General features: G+C 50.0%; 2 protein-coding genes across 10 annotated transcripts in view; one reads left to right on the forward strand and one right to left on the reverse strand.

Annotated features, from left to right (window-relative positions):
- Positions 1–8758, reverse strand: part of ABCG5 (ATP binding cassette subfamily G member 5) — a 31809-nt gene extending 23051 nt beyond the window's left edge. The window contains exons 1-3 of one of the 6 annotated variants that reach the window (XM_075595775.1): positions 8620–8752; positions 4858–5000; positions 612–733 (exon numbers count right to left, since the gene is read on the reverse strand). In XM_075595775.1, coding sequence (XP_075451890.1) covers positions 612–733; positions 4858–4994 — 259 coding nt within the window. In that variant the 5' untranslated portion in view covers positions 4995–5000; positions 8620–8752. Of the gene's footprint in view, positions 1–611; positions 734–4857; positions 5001–5214; positions 5338–8619 lie in introns of those variants that run through there. The other 5 variants (XM_075595774.1, XM_075595776.1, XM_075595778.1 and 2 more) reach the window with 5 other exon arrangements.
- Positions 5525–19238, forward strand: part of ABCG8 (ATP binding cassette subfamily G member 8) — a 38223-nt gene continuing 24509 nt past the window's right edge. Inside the window, exon 1 of one of the 4 annotated variants that reach the window (XM_075595770.1) lies at positions 5525–5735. In XM_075595770.1, the coding sequence (XP_075451885.1) occupies positions 5658–5735 (78 nt within the window). In that variant the 5' untranslated portion in view covers positions 5525–5657. Of the gene's footprint in view, positions 5736–5806; positions 6034–10767; positions 10858–19238 lie in introns of those variants that run through there. The other 3 variants (XM_075595773.1, XM_075595772.1, XM_075595771.1) reach the window with 3 other exon arrangements.

Below are 19238 nucleotides of genomic sequence, written 5' to 3' on the forward strand. Positions count from 1 at the left end.
TTGCTTTGGTGCATAGGCATTATAATTAACCTAACAATACAGTATTTGCTTTAGTGCATAGGCATTATAATTAACCCAACAATACAGTATTTGCCTTGGTGCATAGGCATTATAATTAACCTAACAATACAGTATTTGCTTTAGTGCATAGGCATTATAATTAACCCAACAATACAGTATTTGCCTTGGTGCATAGGCGTTATAATTAAGCTAACGTTAGTTTAGGTTAAATAGGCTAACGGAGCTTCGTGGATCTGCCCCTTTAAAGGCATTGCATTGCAATATATACCTGGCATCTTCCTTGGCATATGGCTAATGCAGGCCAGCGTTACTGGCAGTTAGCGCGGGGGAGTTTTATCTCTTTTGTCACAGCCGGCAACAACAGCATTAGCCTTAGAGCTCTAACGTCAGTTCTTTTTGCATATAACTAGCTATGTGGATACCCCTTAAACTCAGGGAAACTAACGTCTGTTACCAATTTAGGTAATGTCACGTTATTTGCCCTGATTTACCACAGCTCCGTGGAACTCCCTCTCTGCAAATTGTTATATTAATTTGTTAACCCAAAGACTTGTGCATGTATTATTGTGCGTTACTTGTCTTGCACTTACCAGAATTCCCTAAAATGGCCATTATCTGACCACTTTCCATGTTAAAGGAAACATCCTTTAAGATTTGTCTTGTCCATTTTTTGTAATATGATTGCATGTCCCACCAAGGACCGAGACGCTCGCTGGGAAAATATTACAGAGCAACATTCGTATTAAATCTCTTCGCTGCCGGAACAGGCGCATTATACATACTTTATTCCTTTAAACTTGTTACCTTTCTCGAACGGTTACAGGTAAGTTACCAGCTGGTGCTAACATCTGCTTAATTATTACATTGTGAAATAAAGATATCCCAAAGTCCAGATGTAAGGGGGAAAATCCACTAGCAAAATGTGAGTGAGTCTAACGAAAAATAAAAACACTTATCTGCCCTTTAACTGCTTATAAAACAAAATCGGATTAGCACACTGGTTTAAGGTGATAATAAATATTTTGTAGCTCCTTATTAGAACAAATGTTATGGTCATTTGTCACTTGACAAATGTTTTCTATGGCAGGGGTGCGCGGGAATTTTTTGGGGGGAGTGTGGCGGTTACAGAGGTCTCGTATTCTTCCCCCAAAGCATTTAAATTAAATGCCGGGGAACACGCCAGGCCTCTGTAAGGCTAGGTCCCAGGGGGTGACGGCGTTGCGCGCTCCGCACACTAACCTCAATTAGGCAAGGCCCCAGTGTCTTCTTACGTGTTGGCTCACGCAGTGAGGCGGCGCATTAGGCAGCAGGGGAAACAACACGATTGTGTTCCCGTGCAGCGATGCAGTTACGTGGTGCGCTGGGAGCCAATAGCGCTCTGCTAGTAAAGATGATTGTGCTGTGGGTATATTTAGCTACAGTTACATTATAAGTAGTAATGCTGCCTCCTAGGGGAGGGGTATTGTGAGCAGGGGCGATGGGCGGTGTGCATAAGGAAAGCTGCTGGTTCCACACTACGGTAAGGCAGATACGTTAGGGATACAGTACATGGAAGGTGTTAAAAGGGAATTTGTGCTGGATCATAGTGGGAAGCAATGATCTCTCCCCCCCCCCCATCACAAATGTTTACAAACTACTTTTACTTTTCAGTACCTGAAATTATGAACCAAAGTTAAAAATCGCAGGTGAAGTGTCATAGGAGTTGTGTTGTGCCTGACGTCATGACCGCGCTCCCCCCCTCCGTTTTGGCCACGCCTCTCATCGCTCCCTACCGACCACAGATCGCGGTTTTCAGCTGTTCACGCGCCGCCAGGATGCCCGGCGCGCGTGCAGCAGCCACCACCGGGGACTTAGGGCTCGATTATACCAGATACTGCTGAGCGGCAGCGCGATCCGGTGACATCACCCTCACGCTGCCACCGAGCGGCATCTTGATTATACCAATGGGAACTGCAAAGCAGAGACAGGGAGGCATGGCCGTGAGCGGTACGCCCTCATTGGCTGGAACTGCTCACGTGATGCGGCATCGCCAGCCAAGAAAAAAATCCGAGGCTCGCGCCAGGAGACATCCGCCCTGCAGTTCCACATGGCGCGCTATTGGTATGTTTAATGTTGTTTTTCAGGCGCGCGGCGCTGCATGCGTTTTTCTGTATAATCAAGGCCATAGCCTTACTCACTTACCTGCTCTCCGACTGCTTCGGGCAAAGCATCGCCATGGCAACACGGCGTCAAACGACACAGTGGGGGTCACATGACGTGTGACGTCACATGACCCCGCGGCGTCATTTCACGCTGGATACCAGGTGGGGGGGAGCGAGCACTGGGGCCGAGCAGGCGGGGGCGCAGGGCAAAAGTTTGCGCACCCCTGCTCTACGGGACCGAAAAGTTGGTTCTAATAATTGCAATGATATAAACCAGCAGTGAATATGTTATAAGACTGGCTGCTTCTTCCTTATTACAACTACAATATCTGCATCTCTGCAGGAATGAAAGTTAGTATTATGCCATTATCATTGCATTTAACAGATAAATCGAGATATTTTTTCTTATCTAATTCCCTGGAAGATGTTACAACAATCGCCTGCTGATCATTTTTACAGCCTAAATCAGGAGTGCCAAATGTTGCACAACTGAAAGTATCCTGTCTATTTTGTGGGCCTGATTTACAAGCGCACGCAAGATAAATAACATTGAAATGACTGTTAATTTCTTATCTCTTCATATGTGGCTGTAATATACGTTTACTATAAAATGTGCTAAAAGTTTAATTACAGAACAGCCATAAAGTCTGGAGTGAGATATAATAAAATGCAATCTCTTCAAAATTTCCAATCAAAAATGTATTATGCATGCACCCCCTCACCGCCTACAACAATACTCAAATAGAAATTAAAGGTGGATGCTAGACTAAACATTTGATGGCCTTTGGTTAATGTGCATATATTCCAATATACTTGTCAATTATACAAAAAGTCTAAATATAAGAAATTATTTCCAACTAATTATTTACAGATTTTGAAGAGAACAAGAGAATATTTGTTACAATTAAGAAACTAACGGAAATATACATCTTTAGTAAAGACTAAGGGGGGGGGGGGGGGGAATTCAGTAAGCACTGATGTGAGGTATCACTCTGCAATCTGATATTGATTGCCCTTCAAGTCAATAGCAGTTAGCTCTGGATCTGGGTGCGAGAGCAGCATCAGCGCTTAGGGAATCCCAGCGTTAGGATCATATTTAGTAGCTAATGGTCATTGGGGAAACAACTCCTAGACGGAAGTGATGGCCACTCACAGCGCTTTCCTCAAGTTACCGTTGTACCGAGAAAGCTTAATGTATGGAAAAATCCAGTTTGGTACAGAATCCCCTAGAATAAGCTATGTGGGCTGTCTTTCTAATTATTCCACAGTCATTGAAAATGTGGCCGCCTGAAAAGATCAACCCAACAGCAATGTGTATTACATTATCATATACTATCATAAATCAGTCAAATAACAGGGAGGCATTGCTTGTGTTATAAAACATTACTGTATGTATGCATCCATCTAAACTGCAAATAAACACACATAAAGATGTAGGTGTCACAAGGGAGACTCCAGGAGCGGGTAGGACCTCGGTGGCCTGAACAGCGGGAGCAGGCAAGATTGTTGGGGTCACGGGCTGAGGTTGGTGGCAAGCAGCAAGTCGGATAGTCGTGGGCAAGCAGGGGTCAATGGCGAGCAGCAAGCAGGATCATCGTGGCAACATGCAGAGGTTCAGCAACAGGACAGGGGAGCAGAAACTGAGACTACGGAGCAGGAACAGGTCTGGGACTTGCTAGCAGGAAACAGACTGGGGCAATCTAGTTAAATAGCAAGGGCCTTTAATATGAACAGGACTCCAATACAGAACAGGACTGGTACAGGAACAGGCTGCGGCATAGGCATAAGCATGGAGTCTGACACCAAACAAAGACAATGAACCAAACAGGAAGCAGGAACTAGAAGCACAGAGAACAGGAGCAACAAGAGGAGACAGACAGACAGACAAACCCCAGAGCAGACAGAAAGCAGCAGCACACCCGGTGGACAAGGAAAGAAACTACAGCTAGGACCTGGATGTCTAGACGACCATGACAGTAGGCAACATCAGTGTCACTCAAATATGTCAACATGCCTTCAAATATGCCAGCGTTTCCATAGCATTCAATGGTAATGTTGCAACAGAAAACTGCAGTATGCTCTGGAATAAGGGAACATCTGTACCTAATGTTTTCATACCGAGTCCATTTTTCATTTATTTAAAAATGCACAAAATATAAAAAATTATGTTTTTCTACATACTGTACAATAATATAAGTGCCTGAAAAAGAGTTATAATGGCGAGTTTTAGTATTTTATTGAATAAAATTGCAGTGCCTTTTATGCAGTATAATAGCGAATATCCATAAATATAGAAGCAAACTCAGTGTGTTGGGCATACTGTACCTCCTGTGCTTAGTCAATATTTATCTTGTAACATGAGTTAGCCATTAAAAAGTATTATCTTAACATTTGTTTTTATTTTGTATTAGTGACAATATATTGATATAAATACTTCCTGAATGCCTAGTCACTCACTTATAACCATTCATCTGAATGCATTTTAATAGATTGAGCTGCATTCTGTCTCATAACACGATAAGGGTGCCATGTTGAGGAAAAAGCTCATTAAATGATATAATTTTAAGTGTGGGTTTTAGGCTTCATTTCATTAAATCTCTGTGGTAAATTGTACTGCTGCTTATTACCATTTTCCCCTATACTTTTAATTTCCCATTCCATATTATTTTCAGAGTAATGTATTAGACTGTCTTACCTGACAGTATAGCAGATCCCGTGGACACTAATACTGCAATGGGATTCTTCTCTTGCTGACATAGGATCTGGACAAGGATTCCCATCGTTATCCATTGCTCTCCGAGCCTGTAGGGGATAACTTCCTTCTTCTGCCATGGTCTTCTACAAAAAAAATAATTCACAGAATCAAGCAAAGACTGGTCGTTTGGCTGTGTACTAACTGAGATCCCCGTATCCATTTCAACACACACTTTATTTCATCTACAGTAGTTTGCACTATGGCTTCCTCCCCAAAACATGACTTCCCTTGCTCTGCCTATAACCCAGTAAAATCTCTCAAGCACTCTTTCCATTAAATACATGGTGTGTTCCTCACCACCACTGACCTGAGACCTTCCAGACATTAAACCGCCTTCGTTGTCTGCATTAGCTTTAGAGGAGAATGCTTAAGGGAAGGTGCTTATTAATGTTTGATCTTTGTGTATTCTCCTGCAATGCCATATACCTTTAATGATTTTAGTTGGCTGGGGAACCTACACAAGTGTCATTTTGTTATCTGATAATACTTTAGCCTCCTGCTCTCTATCTTAATAGACTGAGCAATTCATTTGGTTAAATTACCTGACGTAGGATGTGGTTAATAACAGATAGCAGGGGTGAGGTTGGTGCTTTTTAGTAGGGATTCTGCTTATACAGTACACCTCACATAAAGGGAGCAAGCAGCAGGATTCAGAGGAGTGAAGGAACTTAGCGCGGACGTTTCACACAAATGGTGACTAAAAACATATAGGTGACTGCAAAAGAGAGTTAAGAAAAGAAATGGATGGGACTGATATCATACAGTCCAGTGAGGTGTTGAAAAGACAGACACATCCTCCTTTGTCCCGAGGTCAACAGGTTAGTACGGAACTGGCAAGATAAAAATTTCCCCAGGCTTTATGTAAAATGGTGGTAAGAAGAATTGCTAATCAGACGATTGAATTGAGCATGAGATGTGCGTTTAAAACTACAAGGATGTCATCAGACTGTTTGACTGTTACAATACAATACCACCTTAGCTACTTCAGGACATTCTCTGTGTCATTTTCCAGCAAGATACAGCTTCGTTTTCCAATCTTTAGTAGCTACAGGCAGTGCTCGGACATCCAACGGAATCCGTTCTGGAAGTAACGTTTGATAGTGACACCGTTGTAAAGTGAGTGCCATGTTAATCAGTGGGGGTGAGCGTTGGATAACGCATTCCGGCGTTGAAAAACGGCCCTTAGGGTTGCATTGTTAAGCGTTGAATACGCCATTCGTTGTAAACTGAAACGTTGGATAATGAGGGCTACCTATATTGGTATATATAGTTTTGCTATTCCCTACTAGGGCAAAAAGAACCCCCGATTCATCTATTTCCACACCACTTTTATTTCTAAACATAGGAAAATACAATGGCTGTAATTGCATTCACATAATCACTACAGTTATGCTTCAATATTTATTAATAATATGGTTTGGTCATTAGGTATGGTAATTTATCAAACTATATTTAAGATTTGTACCTCGACATAAAGATGAATACATGTATCAACCATCTATGTATAGTAACTGATAACTCACTGGCCTGCAACATGCTCAGTTTCCCGGAGAATGTGTGGCAGGTTACAAATGATTTAACAAATGTTCGTTAATATTAAATGGGTGTTTGTCATGCCTTTTCCCATTCATAAATACATTTTGAATGAAACTGTAATGGGTTTTTAAGCATTACACTGTGAAACTTGATCAAACTATTACCTCAAATTATTGAGTACAGAGAATGTTACTTTTTTATTAATACACTTATATTTCCATACCGTTAATGAAAATTAGATTAATTCTATAAACACCTCGTCTGTCTTTCTAAAATACCATCAAGAACTTTACCCCGATATTTAATTACTTTACAATTATTAGTGCCACTGTTTTAAGCCACTTGTATTCGTGGCAGCTATCAGGGCAATAAGAGGTAGGTGAATGGACCTTTAGGGATAGAGATGTGTGAAACTATCCAAAATACATCCACAAACCTTTTCGCAATGTTTTTTTTTTTAACCCAAATAGATTTTTGGAGAACGATTCGCAGAACTTGTAAGGGCTAAAGGCTGAGCAAAAATCACACATTTTCAGCATCCATTCGCTGTTTCACCAATGAATCACAGCTTACCTCACAATTCCCAAGTGATCTGCCAAGCATTTTAAGTGTGTTTAATGATGCTAATAGGTTCCTATACAGAACCTGAAATAGGGAGGTTAGTGGAGACGTGAGGGAGGAAGAGAAGGAGAAAGAGAAAGGAGTCCTAGAGTATTTTACTAGAGGACCCATTAACTTAAATACCTCCCCAAACCCACTTTTATATATTACATAGAGAGATACCTGTGAACAACACTGAACATACCTGAGATAACTCTAAATATGCTCATTTTGATATGCAAAGTATATTAAAATTAATTAACTTAGCGTACGTCCTATGTATCTCAGGTGTGTTCAGTTTTGTTATCATCATTGAAAACGATTTAAATTCACATCGACTTATTGCATAGCAAATCTCTCACGAAACCTCTGACTGACGTGACTTTTTGCGAATAAAAAAAAAAAAGAGTCAATTTTGCATGATTCGCGAACTCGGAAAAAGCTTCACACATCTCTACTTAGAGATACTGTATTTCTGACGAGGGACTACAGTCAGGGCCGCCAACAGAAATCTTGGGGCCCAGGACAAATGCAAGGAGCAGCCCCCCCCCCCCCCCCCAGCATACCTACCATGAGATTTTTTTTAGGGCGCAACTTTTACTTAAATGGCACAATTGTGAGCCCTATTTTACACCTCATGAGCCCCACCATTTTACACCTCGCGAGCCCCCTCTATTTCCCTCCCTTTTCCCATGTATTTCTCTCCCCTCCGTCTCACCTCTCACTCTCCCCCCTCCATCAATTACTCCACTCTCCCTCAATCCCTGCCCCCCGCCTCACATGTATTTCTCTCCCCTACTCCCTTTGTTCCTCACTCCCTCTTCCGTCAATTACACCCCTCTCACTCAATTCCCTCCCCCCTCACATAATTTCCCCCCACAAAATATATACAAAAAAAAACCCCAACCGCAATGCAAAAAACTTCCCACCCCCAAATACATACAAAAAAAATCAGCAACCCCCAAATATATACAACTCCCCACCTCCCCAAATACAGTATATACAAAAAACCACCTCCTCAAGACATAAAAAAAGACCTCCAAAACATATTAAAAAAAAAATACATATAAAAAAACGCAATGCATATAAAACCCCTCCAATGCATATAAAAAAGCCCCAAGACATATAAAGAAGCCCCCACTTCCTCCCAATACATATAAAGACCCCCACTTCCCCCAATACATATAAAAAGACCCCCTCTTCCCCCCAATACATATAAAAAGACCCCCACTTCCTCCCAATACATATAAAGACCCCTCTTCCCCCCAATACATATAAAAAGACCCCTCTTCCCCCCAATACATATAAAAAGACCCCCACTTCCTCCCAATACATATAAAAAGACCCCCACTTCCTCCCAATACATATAAAGACCCCCTCTTCCCCCCAATACATATAAAAAGACCCCCACTTCCCCCCAATACATATAAAAAGAGCCCAACTCCCCCCATTACATATAAGACCCCCACTCCCACCCAATAAATATAAAAAGACCCCAACTCCCCCCCAATACAAATAACAAGACCCCCACTCCCTCTCAATACATATAAAAAAAAGTTGACATACCTTGGGGATGGTCGGGACTGGGGGCTGCAGGGTTCGGCGGCAGGTGGGGGGTCTGCGGAGCCGCTTTAAGGCCCGGGTCACGGGGGCCCACCCGGGCGGTAGGGCCTGGCTGGGGGGGCTGAGGGACCTGGGGGCGGAGGGGGGGCTGAGGGACCTGGGGGCGGAGGGGGGGCTGAGGGGGGGCGGAGGGGGGGCGGAGGGGGGGCGGAGGGGGGGCGGAGGGGGGGGCGGAGGGGGGGCGGAGGGGGGGGGCGGAGGGGGGGCTGAGGGACCTGGGGGCGGAGGGGGGGCTGAGGGACCTGGGGGCGGAGGGGGGGCTGAGGGACCTGGGGGCGGAGGGGGGGCTGAGGGACCTGGGGGCGGAGGGGGGGCTGAGGGACCTGGGGGCGGAGGGGGGGCTGAGGGACCGGGGGGCGGAGGGGGGGCTGAGGGACCGGGGGGCGGAGGGGGGGCTGAGGGACCGGGGGGCGGAGGGGGGGCTGAGGGACCGGGGGGCGGAGGGGGGGCTGAGGGACCGGGGGGCGGAGGGGGGGCTGAGGGACCGGGGGGCGGAGGGGGGGCTGAGGGACCGGGGGGCGGAGGGGGGGCTGAGGGACCGGGGGGCGGAGGGGGGGCTGAGGGACCGGGGGGCGCAGGGACCTGGGGGCGCAGGGACCTGGGGGCGGAGGGGGGGCTGAGGGACCTGGGGGCGGAGGGGGGGCTGAGGGACCTGGGGGCGGAGGGGGGGCTGAGGGACCTGGGGGCAGAGGGGGGGCTGAGGGACCTGGGGGCGGAGGGGGGGCTGAGGGACCTGGGGGCGGAGGGGGGGCTGAGGGACCTGGGGGCGGAGGGGGGGCTGAGGGACCTGGGGGCGGAGGGGGGGCTGAGGGACCTGGGGGCGGAGGGGGGGCTGAGGGACCTGGGGGCGGAGGGGGGGCTGAGGGACCTGGGGGCGGAGGGGGGGCTGAGGGACCTGGGGGCGGAGGGGGGGCTGAGGGACCTGGGGGCGGAGGGGGGGCTGAGGGACCTGGGGGCGGAGGGGGGGCTGGGGGGGCTGAGGGACCTGGGGGCGGAGGGGGGGCTGAGGGACCTGGGGCGGAGGGGGGGCTGGGGGGGCTGAGGGACCTGGGGGCGGAGGGACCTGGGGGCGGAGGGGGGGCTGGGGGGGCTGAGGGACCTGGGGGCGGAGGGGGGGCTGGGGGACCTGGGGGCGGAGGGGGGGCTGAGGGACCTGGGGGCGGAGGGGGGGCTGAGGGACCTGGGGGCGGAGGGACCTGGGGGCGGAGGGGGGGCGGAGGGGGGGCGGAGGGACCTGGGGGCTGAGGGACCTGGGGGCTGAGGGGGGGCTGAGGGACCTGGGGGCTGAGGGACCTGGGGGCGGAGGGGGGGCTGAGGGACCTGGGGGCGGAGGGGGGGCGGAGGGACCTGGGGGCTGAGGGGGGGCTGAGGGACCTGGGGGCTGAGGGGGGGCTGAGGGACCTGGGGGCGGAGGGGGGGCGGAGGGGGGGCGGAGGGGGGGCGGAGGGGGGGCGGAGGGGGGGCGGAGGGGGGGCGGAGGGGGGGCTGAGGGGGGGCGGAGGGGGGGCTGAGGGACCTGGGGGCGGAGGGGGGGCTGAGGGACCTGGGGGCGGAGGGGGGGCTGAGGGACCTGGGGGCGGAGGGGGGGCTGAGGGACCTGGGGGCTGAGGGACCTGGGGGCGGAGGGGGGGCTGAGGGACCTGGGGGCGGAGGGGGGGCTGAGGGACCTGGGGGCGGAGGGGGGGCTGAGGAGCGTGGGCTGGGTACTCGGGGAAAGCACTGGTTAAGGCCTGGCCACTCGGCCCCCTACTGCAGGCGGAGCCTGGAGGATGCCAGTTGCGAGGGGAAAGGATCCTAGCAGGACTGAGGGGTGGGGAAGGATGCCTGGCTGGGGGAGCCGGTAGGGGGATTGCTGGTAGGGGCCTGGGGATGGTGGGGGGCTGAAGAGCGTGGCTGGGGACTCGGGGAGGGCGCGTTAAGGCACAGCTGCCCGTGCCCCAGGTGCCACTGCAGGCGGAACGGCGAAGGATGCCGGTAGGGCCTGGGGGGCCGAGGATGCGCGTGGGGCGTCCGGGTTCAGCAGGATGAAGCACGCCAGATAGGACATGGGGGGGGGGCTCACGCTCACAGGTGCTGAGAGGGGGCGCGTGCGCAGCGCTCCCCGGACATGAGGAGGGAGGGAAGGGCTAGGCGCGCGACAATCGGAGGAGCGCGGGAGAGAGGAGCGGTGCTGTCAGTCCTGTAACAGGGGAGGGGGGCTTTGTGTGTGAGGGGAGGGGGGCTTTGTGTGGGGGGGGAGGGGGGCTTTGTGTGGGGGGGGAGGGGGGCTTTGTGTGGGGGGGCTGTGTGTGGGGGGAGGGGGGCTTTGTGTGTGGGGGAGAGGGGCTTTGTGTGTGGAGGGAGGGGGGCTTTGTGTGAGGGGGGCTTTGTGTGTGGGGGGAGGGGGGCTTTGTGTGTGGGGGGAGTGTGTGGTGGGAGGGGGGGCTTTGTGTGTGGGGGAGGGGGGGCTTTGTGTGTGGGGGAGGGGGGCTTTGTGTGTGGGGGAGGGGGGCTTTGTGTGTGTGGGGGGGAGGGGGGGCTTTGTGTGTGTGGGGGGGAGGGGGGGCTTTGTGTGTGTGTGGGGGGGGGGGATTTGTGTGGGGGGGGGCTTTGTGTGTGTGGGGAGGGGGGGCTGTGTGTGGGGGGGAGGTGGGGCTTTGTGTGTGGGGGGGAGGGGGGGCTTTGTGTGTGTGTGTGGGGGGGAGGGGAGGGCTTTGTGTGTGGGGGGAGGGGGGCTTTGTGTGTGGGGGGAGGGGGGCTTTGTGTGTGGGGGGGAGGGGTGCTTTGTGTGTGGGGGGGAGAGGGGCTTTGTGTGGGGGGAGGGGGGCTTTGTGTGGGGGGGAGGGGGGCTTTGTGTGTGGGGGGAGTGTGTGGGGGAGGGGGGGCTTTGTGTGTGGGGGAGGGGGGCTTTGTGTGTGGGGGGAGGGGGGCTTTGTGTGTGGGGGGAGGGGGGCTTTGTGTGTGGGGGGAGGGGGGGCTTTGTGTGTGGGGGAGGGGAGCTTTGTGTGTGGGGGAGGGGGGGCTTTGTGTGTGTGGGGGAGGGGGGCTTTGTGTGTGGGGAGGGGGGGCTTTGTGTGTGGGGAGGGGGACTTTGTGTGTGGGGGGAGGAGGGCTTTGTGTGTGGGGGGAGGGGGGCTTTGTGTGGGGGGGGAGGGGGGGCTTTGTGTGGGGGGGGGAGGGGGGGCTTTGTGTGTGGGGGGGGAGGTGGGGCTTTGTGTGTGGGGGGGGAGGGGGGGGCTTTGTGTGTGGGGGGGAGGTGGGGCTTTGTGTGGGGGGGAGGGGGGGCTTTGTGTGTGTGTGGGGGGAGGGGGGGCTTTGTGTGTGTGTGGGGGGGAGGGGGGGGGCTTTGTGTGTGTGTGGGGGGGGGGGGGAGTGTGTGGGGGCAGGGGGGGCTTTGTGTGTGGGGGAGGGGGCTTTGTGTGTGGGGGAGGGGGGCTTTGTGTGTGGGGGAGGGGGGCTTTGTGTGTGGGGGAGGGGGGCTTTGTGTGTGGGGGGAGGGGGGCTTTGTGTGTGGGGGGAGTGTGGGGGGAGGGGGGGGCTTTGTGGGGGGGGAGAGGGGCTTTGTGTGTGGGGGGAGGGGGGCTTTGTGTGTGGGGGGACGGGGGGGCTTTGTGTGTGGGGGGGACGGGGGGGCTTTGTGTGTGGGGGGAGGGGGGCTGTGTGTGGGGGGAGGGGGGCTTTGTGTGTGGGGGAGGGGGGCTTTGTGTGTGGGGGGAGGGGTGCTTTGTGTGTGGGGGAGGGGGGCTTTGTGTGTGGGGAGGGGGGGCTTTGTGTGTGGGGGGAGGAGGGCTTTGTGTGGGGGGGGAGAGGGGCTTTGTGTGGGGGGGAGAGGGGCTTTGTGTGGGGGGGGAGAGGGGCTTTGTGTGGGGGGGAGGGGGGCTTTGTGTGGGGGGGGAGAGGGGCTTTGTGTGGGGGGAGGAGGGCTTTGTGTGTGTGGGGGGGAGGGGGGGCTTTGTGTGTGTGGGGGGGAGGGGGGGCTTTGTGTGTGTGTGGGGGGGGCTTTGTGTGTGTGGGGGGGAGGCTTTGTGTGTGTGGGGGACGGGGGGCTTTGTGTGTGGGAGGAGGGGGGGGCTTTGTGTGTGGAAGGAGGGGGAGGGGCTTTGTGTGTGGAAGGAGGGGGGCTTTGTGTGTGGGAGATGGGGGGGGCTTTGTGTGTGGGAGGAGGGGGGGGCTTTGTGTGTGGGGGGGAGGGGGGCTTTGTGTGTGGGAGAGGGGGGGGCTTTGTGTGTGGGGGGGAGGGGGGGCATTGTGTGTGGGGGGGGAGTGGGGGCTTTGTGTGTGTGGGGGGAGGGGGGGCATTGTGTGTGTGGGGGGAGGGGGGGCTTTGTGTGTGTGGGGGGAGGGGTGGGCTTTGTGTGTGTGGGAGGAGGGGGGGGCTTTGTGTGTGGGAGGAGGGGGGGGGCTTTGTGTGTGGGAGGAGGGGGGGGCTTTGTGTGGGAGGAGGGGGGGGGGCTTTGTGTGTGGGAGGAGGGGGGGCTTTGTGTGTGGGAGGAGGGGGGGGGCTTTGTGTGTGGGAGGAGGGTGGCTGTGTGTGTGTGGGGGGGGAGGGGGGGCTTTGTGTGTGTGGGGGGAGGGGGGGGCTTTGTGTGTGTGTGGGGGCTTTGTGTGTGGGGGAGGGGGGGCTTTGTGTGTGTGGGGGGAGGGGGGGGCTTTGTGTGTGTGGGGGGAGGGGGGGCTTTATGTGTGTGGGGGGAGGGGGGGCTTTTGTGTGGGGGAGGGGGGGCTTAGTGTGTGTGGGGGGAGGAGGGGGGCTTTGTGTGTGTGTGGGGGGAGGAGGGGGGGGCTTTGTGTGTGTGGGGGGAGGGGGGGGCTTTGTGTGTCTGTGTAGAACACTGTAGGGGGGGGAACGGCGCTGCGCAGGGGGGGGACACAAACAGAGAGGGGGGAGCGGAGAAATATACAGGGGGAGTGGAGAGAGAGGGGGGAGCGGGAAATTTTACTCCCAGGCAACGCCGGGTCTCTCAGCAATTTTCTTATATTAGCTACTAGTCTGTCCCACTCCCCGCCAATGAGAGAGGCCATGATTAGATATCCTGTCCTCAGTTTTTTTTTTCTGACATGGACCCGGCGGTGTGCCCCGAGTCACAGGGACGCCAACCCCTGCAGATCCACCCTGTAGATCCACCCTGTTGGCGGCCCTGACTACAGTACAGTTGGGTTTTTTTTCACAAATCTTTTTTATTGGGTACATTTTCAGTATACAGGCGATCAGCTTGAAAACTTCTGCTGTTACATGCATATTATGTCACCCGTTATTCACAGACATTGTTTACAAATTTTTCATATATTAAACATATTTTCTCTTAACTTTGAACTCGAACTTGGGTTCGTTTTTGCCATATGGGCGAGCATTTTTGTTTTCTTCGGTTATGTTCGCCTTGTTACACCCTTGTGTTATACATTATGGTTACGATTTTCTCCAGCTCGATTCCTATCTAATTAACCTTAAACTTTAGACTTATACTCTAACGCAACTTGTCGTGTTGGTCCTGTTCACTCCTTTCCTACTTTCCGTCCCCTGTCTCATGTCTTTCTCCAAAGCTGTCCCCTGTCCTCAAGTCTCTTTCCTCAAGGAACCAGTCCCATCTTTGGCGGAAATCTTCCGTTGTTCTGTTCCTGTCTATGGATGTCTCCAGTTTGTCTATTGTCACTAGTTTGTATAGTGTGTCATGTAGTAGGAAAAACAAATGACAGGCAGGCGCACTGAGGGATATTAACATCTGTCTTGGATTGGTAGATATCTAGAAATTGTGTGTGATAGTTTAAACTTTTTTCTGACCGTTTTCAACGTTACTATGGTATCTTTGATTAGAATATTGTTTCTTTGGGTCACTGGGATGTCTACCCATTTAGTATGTATTAGCTCTCTCAGGGATGTCTCTGGAGAAAACTCCTTTTCTATTTCTATTTATTATTTATTTATTTATTTATAAAATATTTTGCCAGGAAGTAATACATTGAGAGTTACCTCTCGTTTTCAAGTATGTCCTGGGCACAGAGTAAAACAAATAATACATGGTTACAAATACAGTTACATAAATGAACAGGGTATACATTATATACAAGACATTGCGTGCACAGTTAAAGAAAATATATATATTATGGGCGTATGAAACAGTTACAGACCAGATTAAAATGTGAGACAGCCTTAGATTTGAAAGAACTTAAACTGGTGGTGGATGTGAGAGTCTCTGGTAGGTTGTTCCAGTTTTGGGGTGCACGGTAGGAGAAGGAGGAACGGCCGGATACTTTGTTGAGCCTTGGGACCATGAACAGTCTTTTGGAGTCTGATCTCAGGTGATAGGTGCTGCAAGTGGTAGGGGTGAGGAGCTTGTTCAGATAGCTGGGTAGCTTGCCCATGAAGAATTTAAAGGCAAGACAGGAAAGGTGAACTTTGCGCCTAGACTCTAGTGATGACCAATCTAGTTCTTTGAGCATTTCGCAGTGATGTGTGTTGTAGTTGCATTGGAGAACAAAACGACAAATTGAATTGTAGAGGGTGTCAAGTTTGCTAAGGTGGGTTTGAGGTGCCGAGCCATATACTATGTCTCCATAGTCAATAATTGGCATTAGCATCTGCTGTGCGATACGCTTTCTGACCAGGAGACTTAGGGAGGATTTGTTCCTGTAAAGTACCCCTAGTTTGGCATAGGTCTTGGTTGTCAGGGTATCAATGTGCATCCTGAATGTTAAGTGGGAGTCAAACCATAAGCCCAGGTATTTAAAACTAGTGACAGGGGTTAGGGTGGTGTTAGCGTCAGTTCTAATCAGGAGCTCAGTCACTGGAAGTTTTAAAAATTTAGTCTTGGTCCCAAATACCATTGTTACAGTCTTGTCAGTGTTTAAAAACAGTTTGTTTTGGGAAATCCAGTTTTCGAGTCTCAAAAAGTCAGACTGAAGTATGTGTTGAAGGTCAGAGAGGCTATGACTGTGTGCATATAGGATTGTGTCGTCTGCATACATGTGTATTGAGGCTTCCTTACAAGCTGTGGGAAGATCATTAATGAACACTGAGAAGAGTAGGGGCCCCAGAAAAGAGCCTTGCGGGACACATCAGGTGATATCCAGGGGGTTGGAGTTAGAGCCTGAGATGGACACATGTTGGGATCTTCCTGATAGGTAGGACTGAAACCAGCTTAAAGCATGCTTCCCTATTCCAGAGCTCTGGAGTTTGTTAAGTAGGATAGCATGACCAACTGTGTCAAAAGCCTTTGCAAAATCTAGGAATACTGCACCAGTGAGTTGTCCCCGTTCCATTCCACACTGGATTTCATTGCAAACTTTTAGCAGGGTAGTTACGGTGGAGTGTTTGGGACGAAACCCAGATTGGAATTGGCTAGGGAGATTTGTCTTGGTGTAGAAATCGCTTAATTGGGAGAGAACACGTTTTTCAATGACTTTGGATAGTATTGGGAGAAGAGAGATTGGCCTGTAGTTTGAGACAGTGTTTTTGTCCCCACTTTTGAAGATTGGCACAACTCTGGCAGTTTTCCAGGTCTTAGGAATATGGACTGCAGACAGGATAGAGTTGACTATGGACGCAATTGGTTTGGCAATGGCTGGGGCACCAAGTCGTAGGAACCTAGATTGTAGTAAGTCAGGTCCACATTGGCTGCTTAGTTTTAGTTTGAGGAGCGCTTGTATAATCTCCTCTTCAGATACTGGGCCAAATTGAAAATTGTGGGCAGTGTTGGGAGGGGGTGGGACTATAGGGGTACTCCCAGGATGAGATTCAGATTTGTGGTTTGGGCTGCGTTTTGCTAATAAGTTAGTGGCACACCCCACAAAGCAATATTACTTGGTTGTTGATGGTTAGGAGGTTGGAATATATTGTTGATAACCTTCCAGAAGTTAGCTGGGTTTGTTGTATTTTGGTGGAGATTGTAAGAGTAATATTGTGCTTTTGCATGCCTTGTTTGCCTTGTGCACATGTTCCGCATGCATCTGTAGTGATTGAGATCCTTGGTAGTGCCAGTTACTTTGTAGCTTTTCCACAAGGTATCCCTGAGCTGGTAGAGTGCAATATGGTCAGTTGTAACCCATGGAAGGTGGGCCCCCCGTACCCTTATTTTGCGTAGTGGAGCATGGGTATCGCAGAGTTTTAAGAACTCGGATTGGAAATAGTCGAGTGCAGAATCAGGGTCGGGAATTAAATCGATTCTGTGCCATGGGCAGTTGGTAAGGTCATCCAGAAACTGTTGTGGGTTAAAGTTTTTAAATGTTCTAGTGAGGAGAACTTTAGGGCTTGATTGGGGCGGTTTAATTTTCCTTACACAGTACACTATTGCATGGTCACTGAAAATGTCAGGAAGGATGCCAGAGGATTGGATTCTGCTGGGGTTTGAGGAGAGAATCCAGTCTAGCAAGGAATGGTTATGCGATTTCAGGTTTATCCGTGTGGGTTGGGAAATGAGTTGCGATAGGTAAAGTGACTTGAGTTGTATCTGGATTTTGTGGTTTTTAGGGTCAAGCCAATTGAAGTTGAAATCCCCAAGAACTAGCAGCTCACTCTTCTCATTCAGAGAGGAAATGGAGCCAAGAAATTGGGTGATATCAGTCAGGGATTGTAGAGGGGCTTTAGGGGGGCGGTAGATGCCAGCAACCAAGGTGGGCTTAGAAAAGGGGAGGCAGATTTTGCCAACTAGAATTTCAAAAGAGGGTGGGCTTGGGGGGCAATTTAACAGTGTAAATTGTAAGGTGTCTGCAATATAAAATAACACCCCTCCTCCTCTCTTTGACCTATCTCTCCTAGAAATGGAGTATCCCTGAATGGCGATATTTGCATCAGGAGTTTTAGGGGTTAGCCATGTTTCTGTAAGAATGATAGCTTTAGGTTTATGCATAAGGCACCATGCCCTTAGTTCGTCCAGTTTGGGGGCAGCAGGCTCCGGATGTTTATATGGGCGACAGATAGCCCTTTTTGGAATTTAAAGGTGGAGTTCTCAGGGGCATGGGACAGAGCTGAAATGGGAGGACCTGGGTTAGGTTCAATATCACCTGCTAAAGAGAATAACAGTACCAGTAGGAATTTGGGTAGTTGTTTGCAGGTTGTAAATTTGTGGTGTTTGCCATTTCTAGGGAGGAGTAGTGATTGGTGTCTTTTATCCAGTCTCCTACATGTCTCATTATACTTGCTATGTTATAGTTCCTGATATTCGGTAGGTTGATACCTCCCATATCCTTTGGTAATTGTAATTTTTTTAGAGCTATTCTGCTTCTCTTATTTCCCCATAAGAATTTTGTCATTTCTCTATTTATTTCAGTATTGTCTTCATGTTTGAGGAGCATAGGGAGAGTCTGCATGGGATATAGGAGTCTGGCAAATGATATCATTTTGATCGCGCTTGCTCTCCCAAATAGTGATAAGGATAGTGTCATCCAGTTTTTTAGTTCCTGCACTATTTTTTTTTATGATAGGTTTAAAGTTATTCTCGTATAGTCTGGAAATTTCTGCCTCCAGCATCATCCCCAGGTATCTAATGTGTTTTTTTTGTTACTTTTACAGGGAAGTTATATGGTGTCGTTGTGTCTGGGGGTTCTTTAATGTACATCATTTCAGTTTTAGATATATTTATTTTAAAGCTCGCGAACGACCCGAATGTCTCTATTTGCTGTAGAACCTTTTTGATTGATTCATCTGGATTAGTCATGAACATTAGTATGTCGTCTGCAAACATTGATAGTTTCAGTTCTGTTTTGTTTATCTTGATCCCCTTAAAATCCTCCGTTTGTCTCAGGTAGATAGCCAGAGGTTCTATTGCTAGATTGAAAAGAAGGGGTGACAGCGGGCACCCTTGGCGTGTCCCTCTATATAGTTGGAATGGGTCTGATAGGTGTCCTGCTGCTATTATTCTAGCCTTTGGGGTGTTGTACATTGCCTTTATCATGTTGCTAAAATTTCCCCTAAGTCCAAATTTGTCTAGCACGAAAAACACATGTTCCCACATTATGTTATCAAATGCTTTCTCGGCATCGATAGTCACGAGGGCTGTATTCCCTATCTTGTGTAGTCGGACCCACTCTATTGCCGCTAATACTTTTCTGATGTTTTTCACTGCCGATCTTCCCTTGACAAATCCCGACTGGTCAGGGTGTATCAAGGACGGGAGAAAGTTCGCTAGCCTATCTGCCATAATTTTAGTGAATATTGTAGTGTCCTGGTTAATCAGTGAGATTGGTCTGTACGATTCTGGTCTTAGTGGTTCCTTCCCCTGTTTGTGTATTATCATTATATGGGCCATTTCACTTGTTTGCATAAACGTGGCGTCTTTCAGTGCCTTGTGATATAATTGTTGTAGTGGTTCTATCAGGTCTTCTTTTAAGAGTTTGTAGTATTCTCCTGACATCCCATCCGGGCCTGGGGCCTTACAGTTTTTAACGTTTTGAATTGTGTCCTTTATCTCTTTTTGAGTAATAGGGGAGTTTAAACTGTCTATTTCTTCTTGACTCTCTTTAGGTATTTTAATGTCTTTAAAAAAAGTATCCCTTGCTTCTGTATTTATTTCTCTGTCTCTATATAGTTTACTGTAGTATTCTTTGAATACCTCATTTATTTTTTTTGCTTCTGTGATTATCTCTGTCTT

Source organism: Ascaphus truei, chromosome 4 (genome assembly GCF_040206685.1).
Source record: "Ascaphus truei isolate aAscTru1 chromosome 4, aAscTru1.hap1, whole genome shotgun sequence".
NCBI lineage: Eukaryota > Metazoa > Chordata > Amphibia > Anura > Ascaphidae > Ascaphus > Ascaphus truei.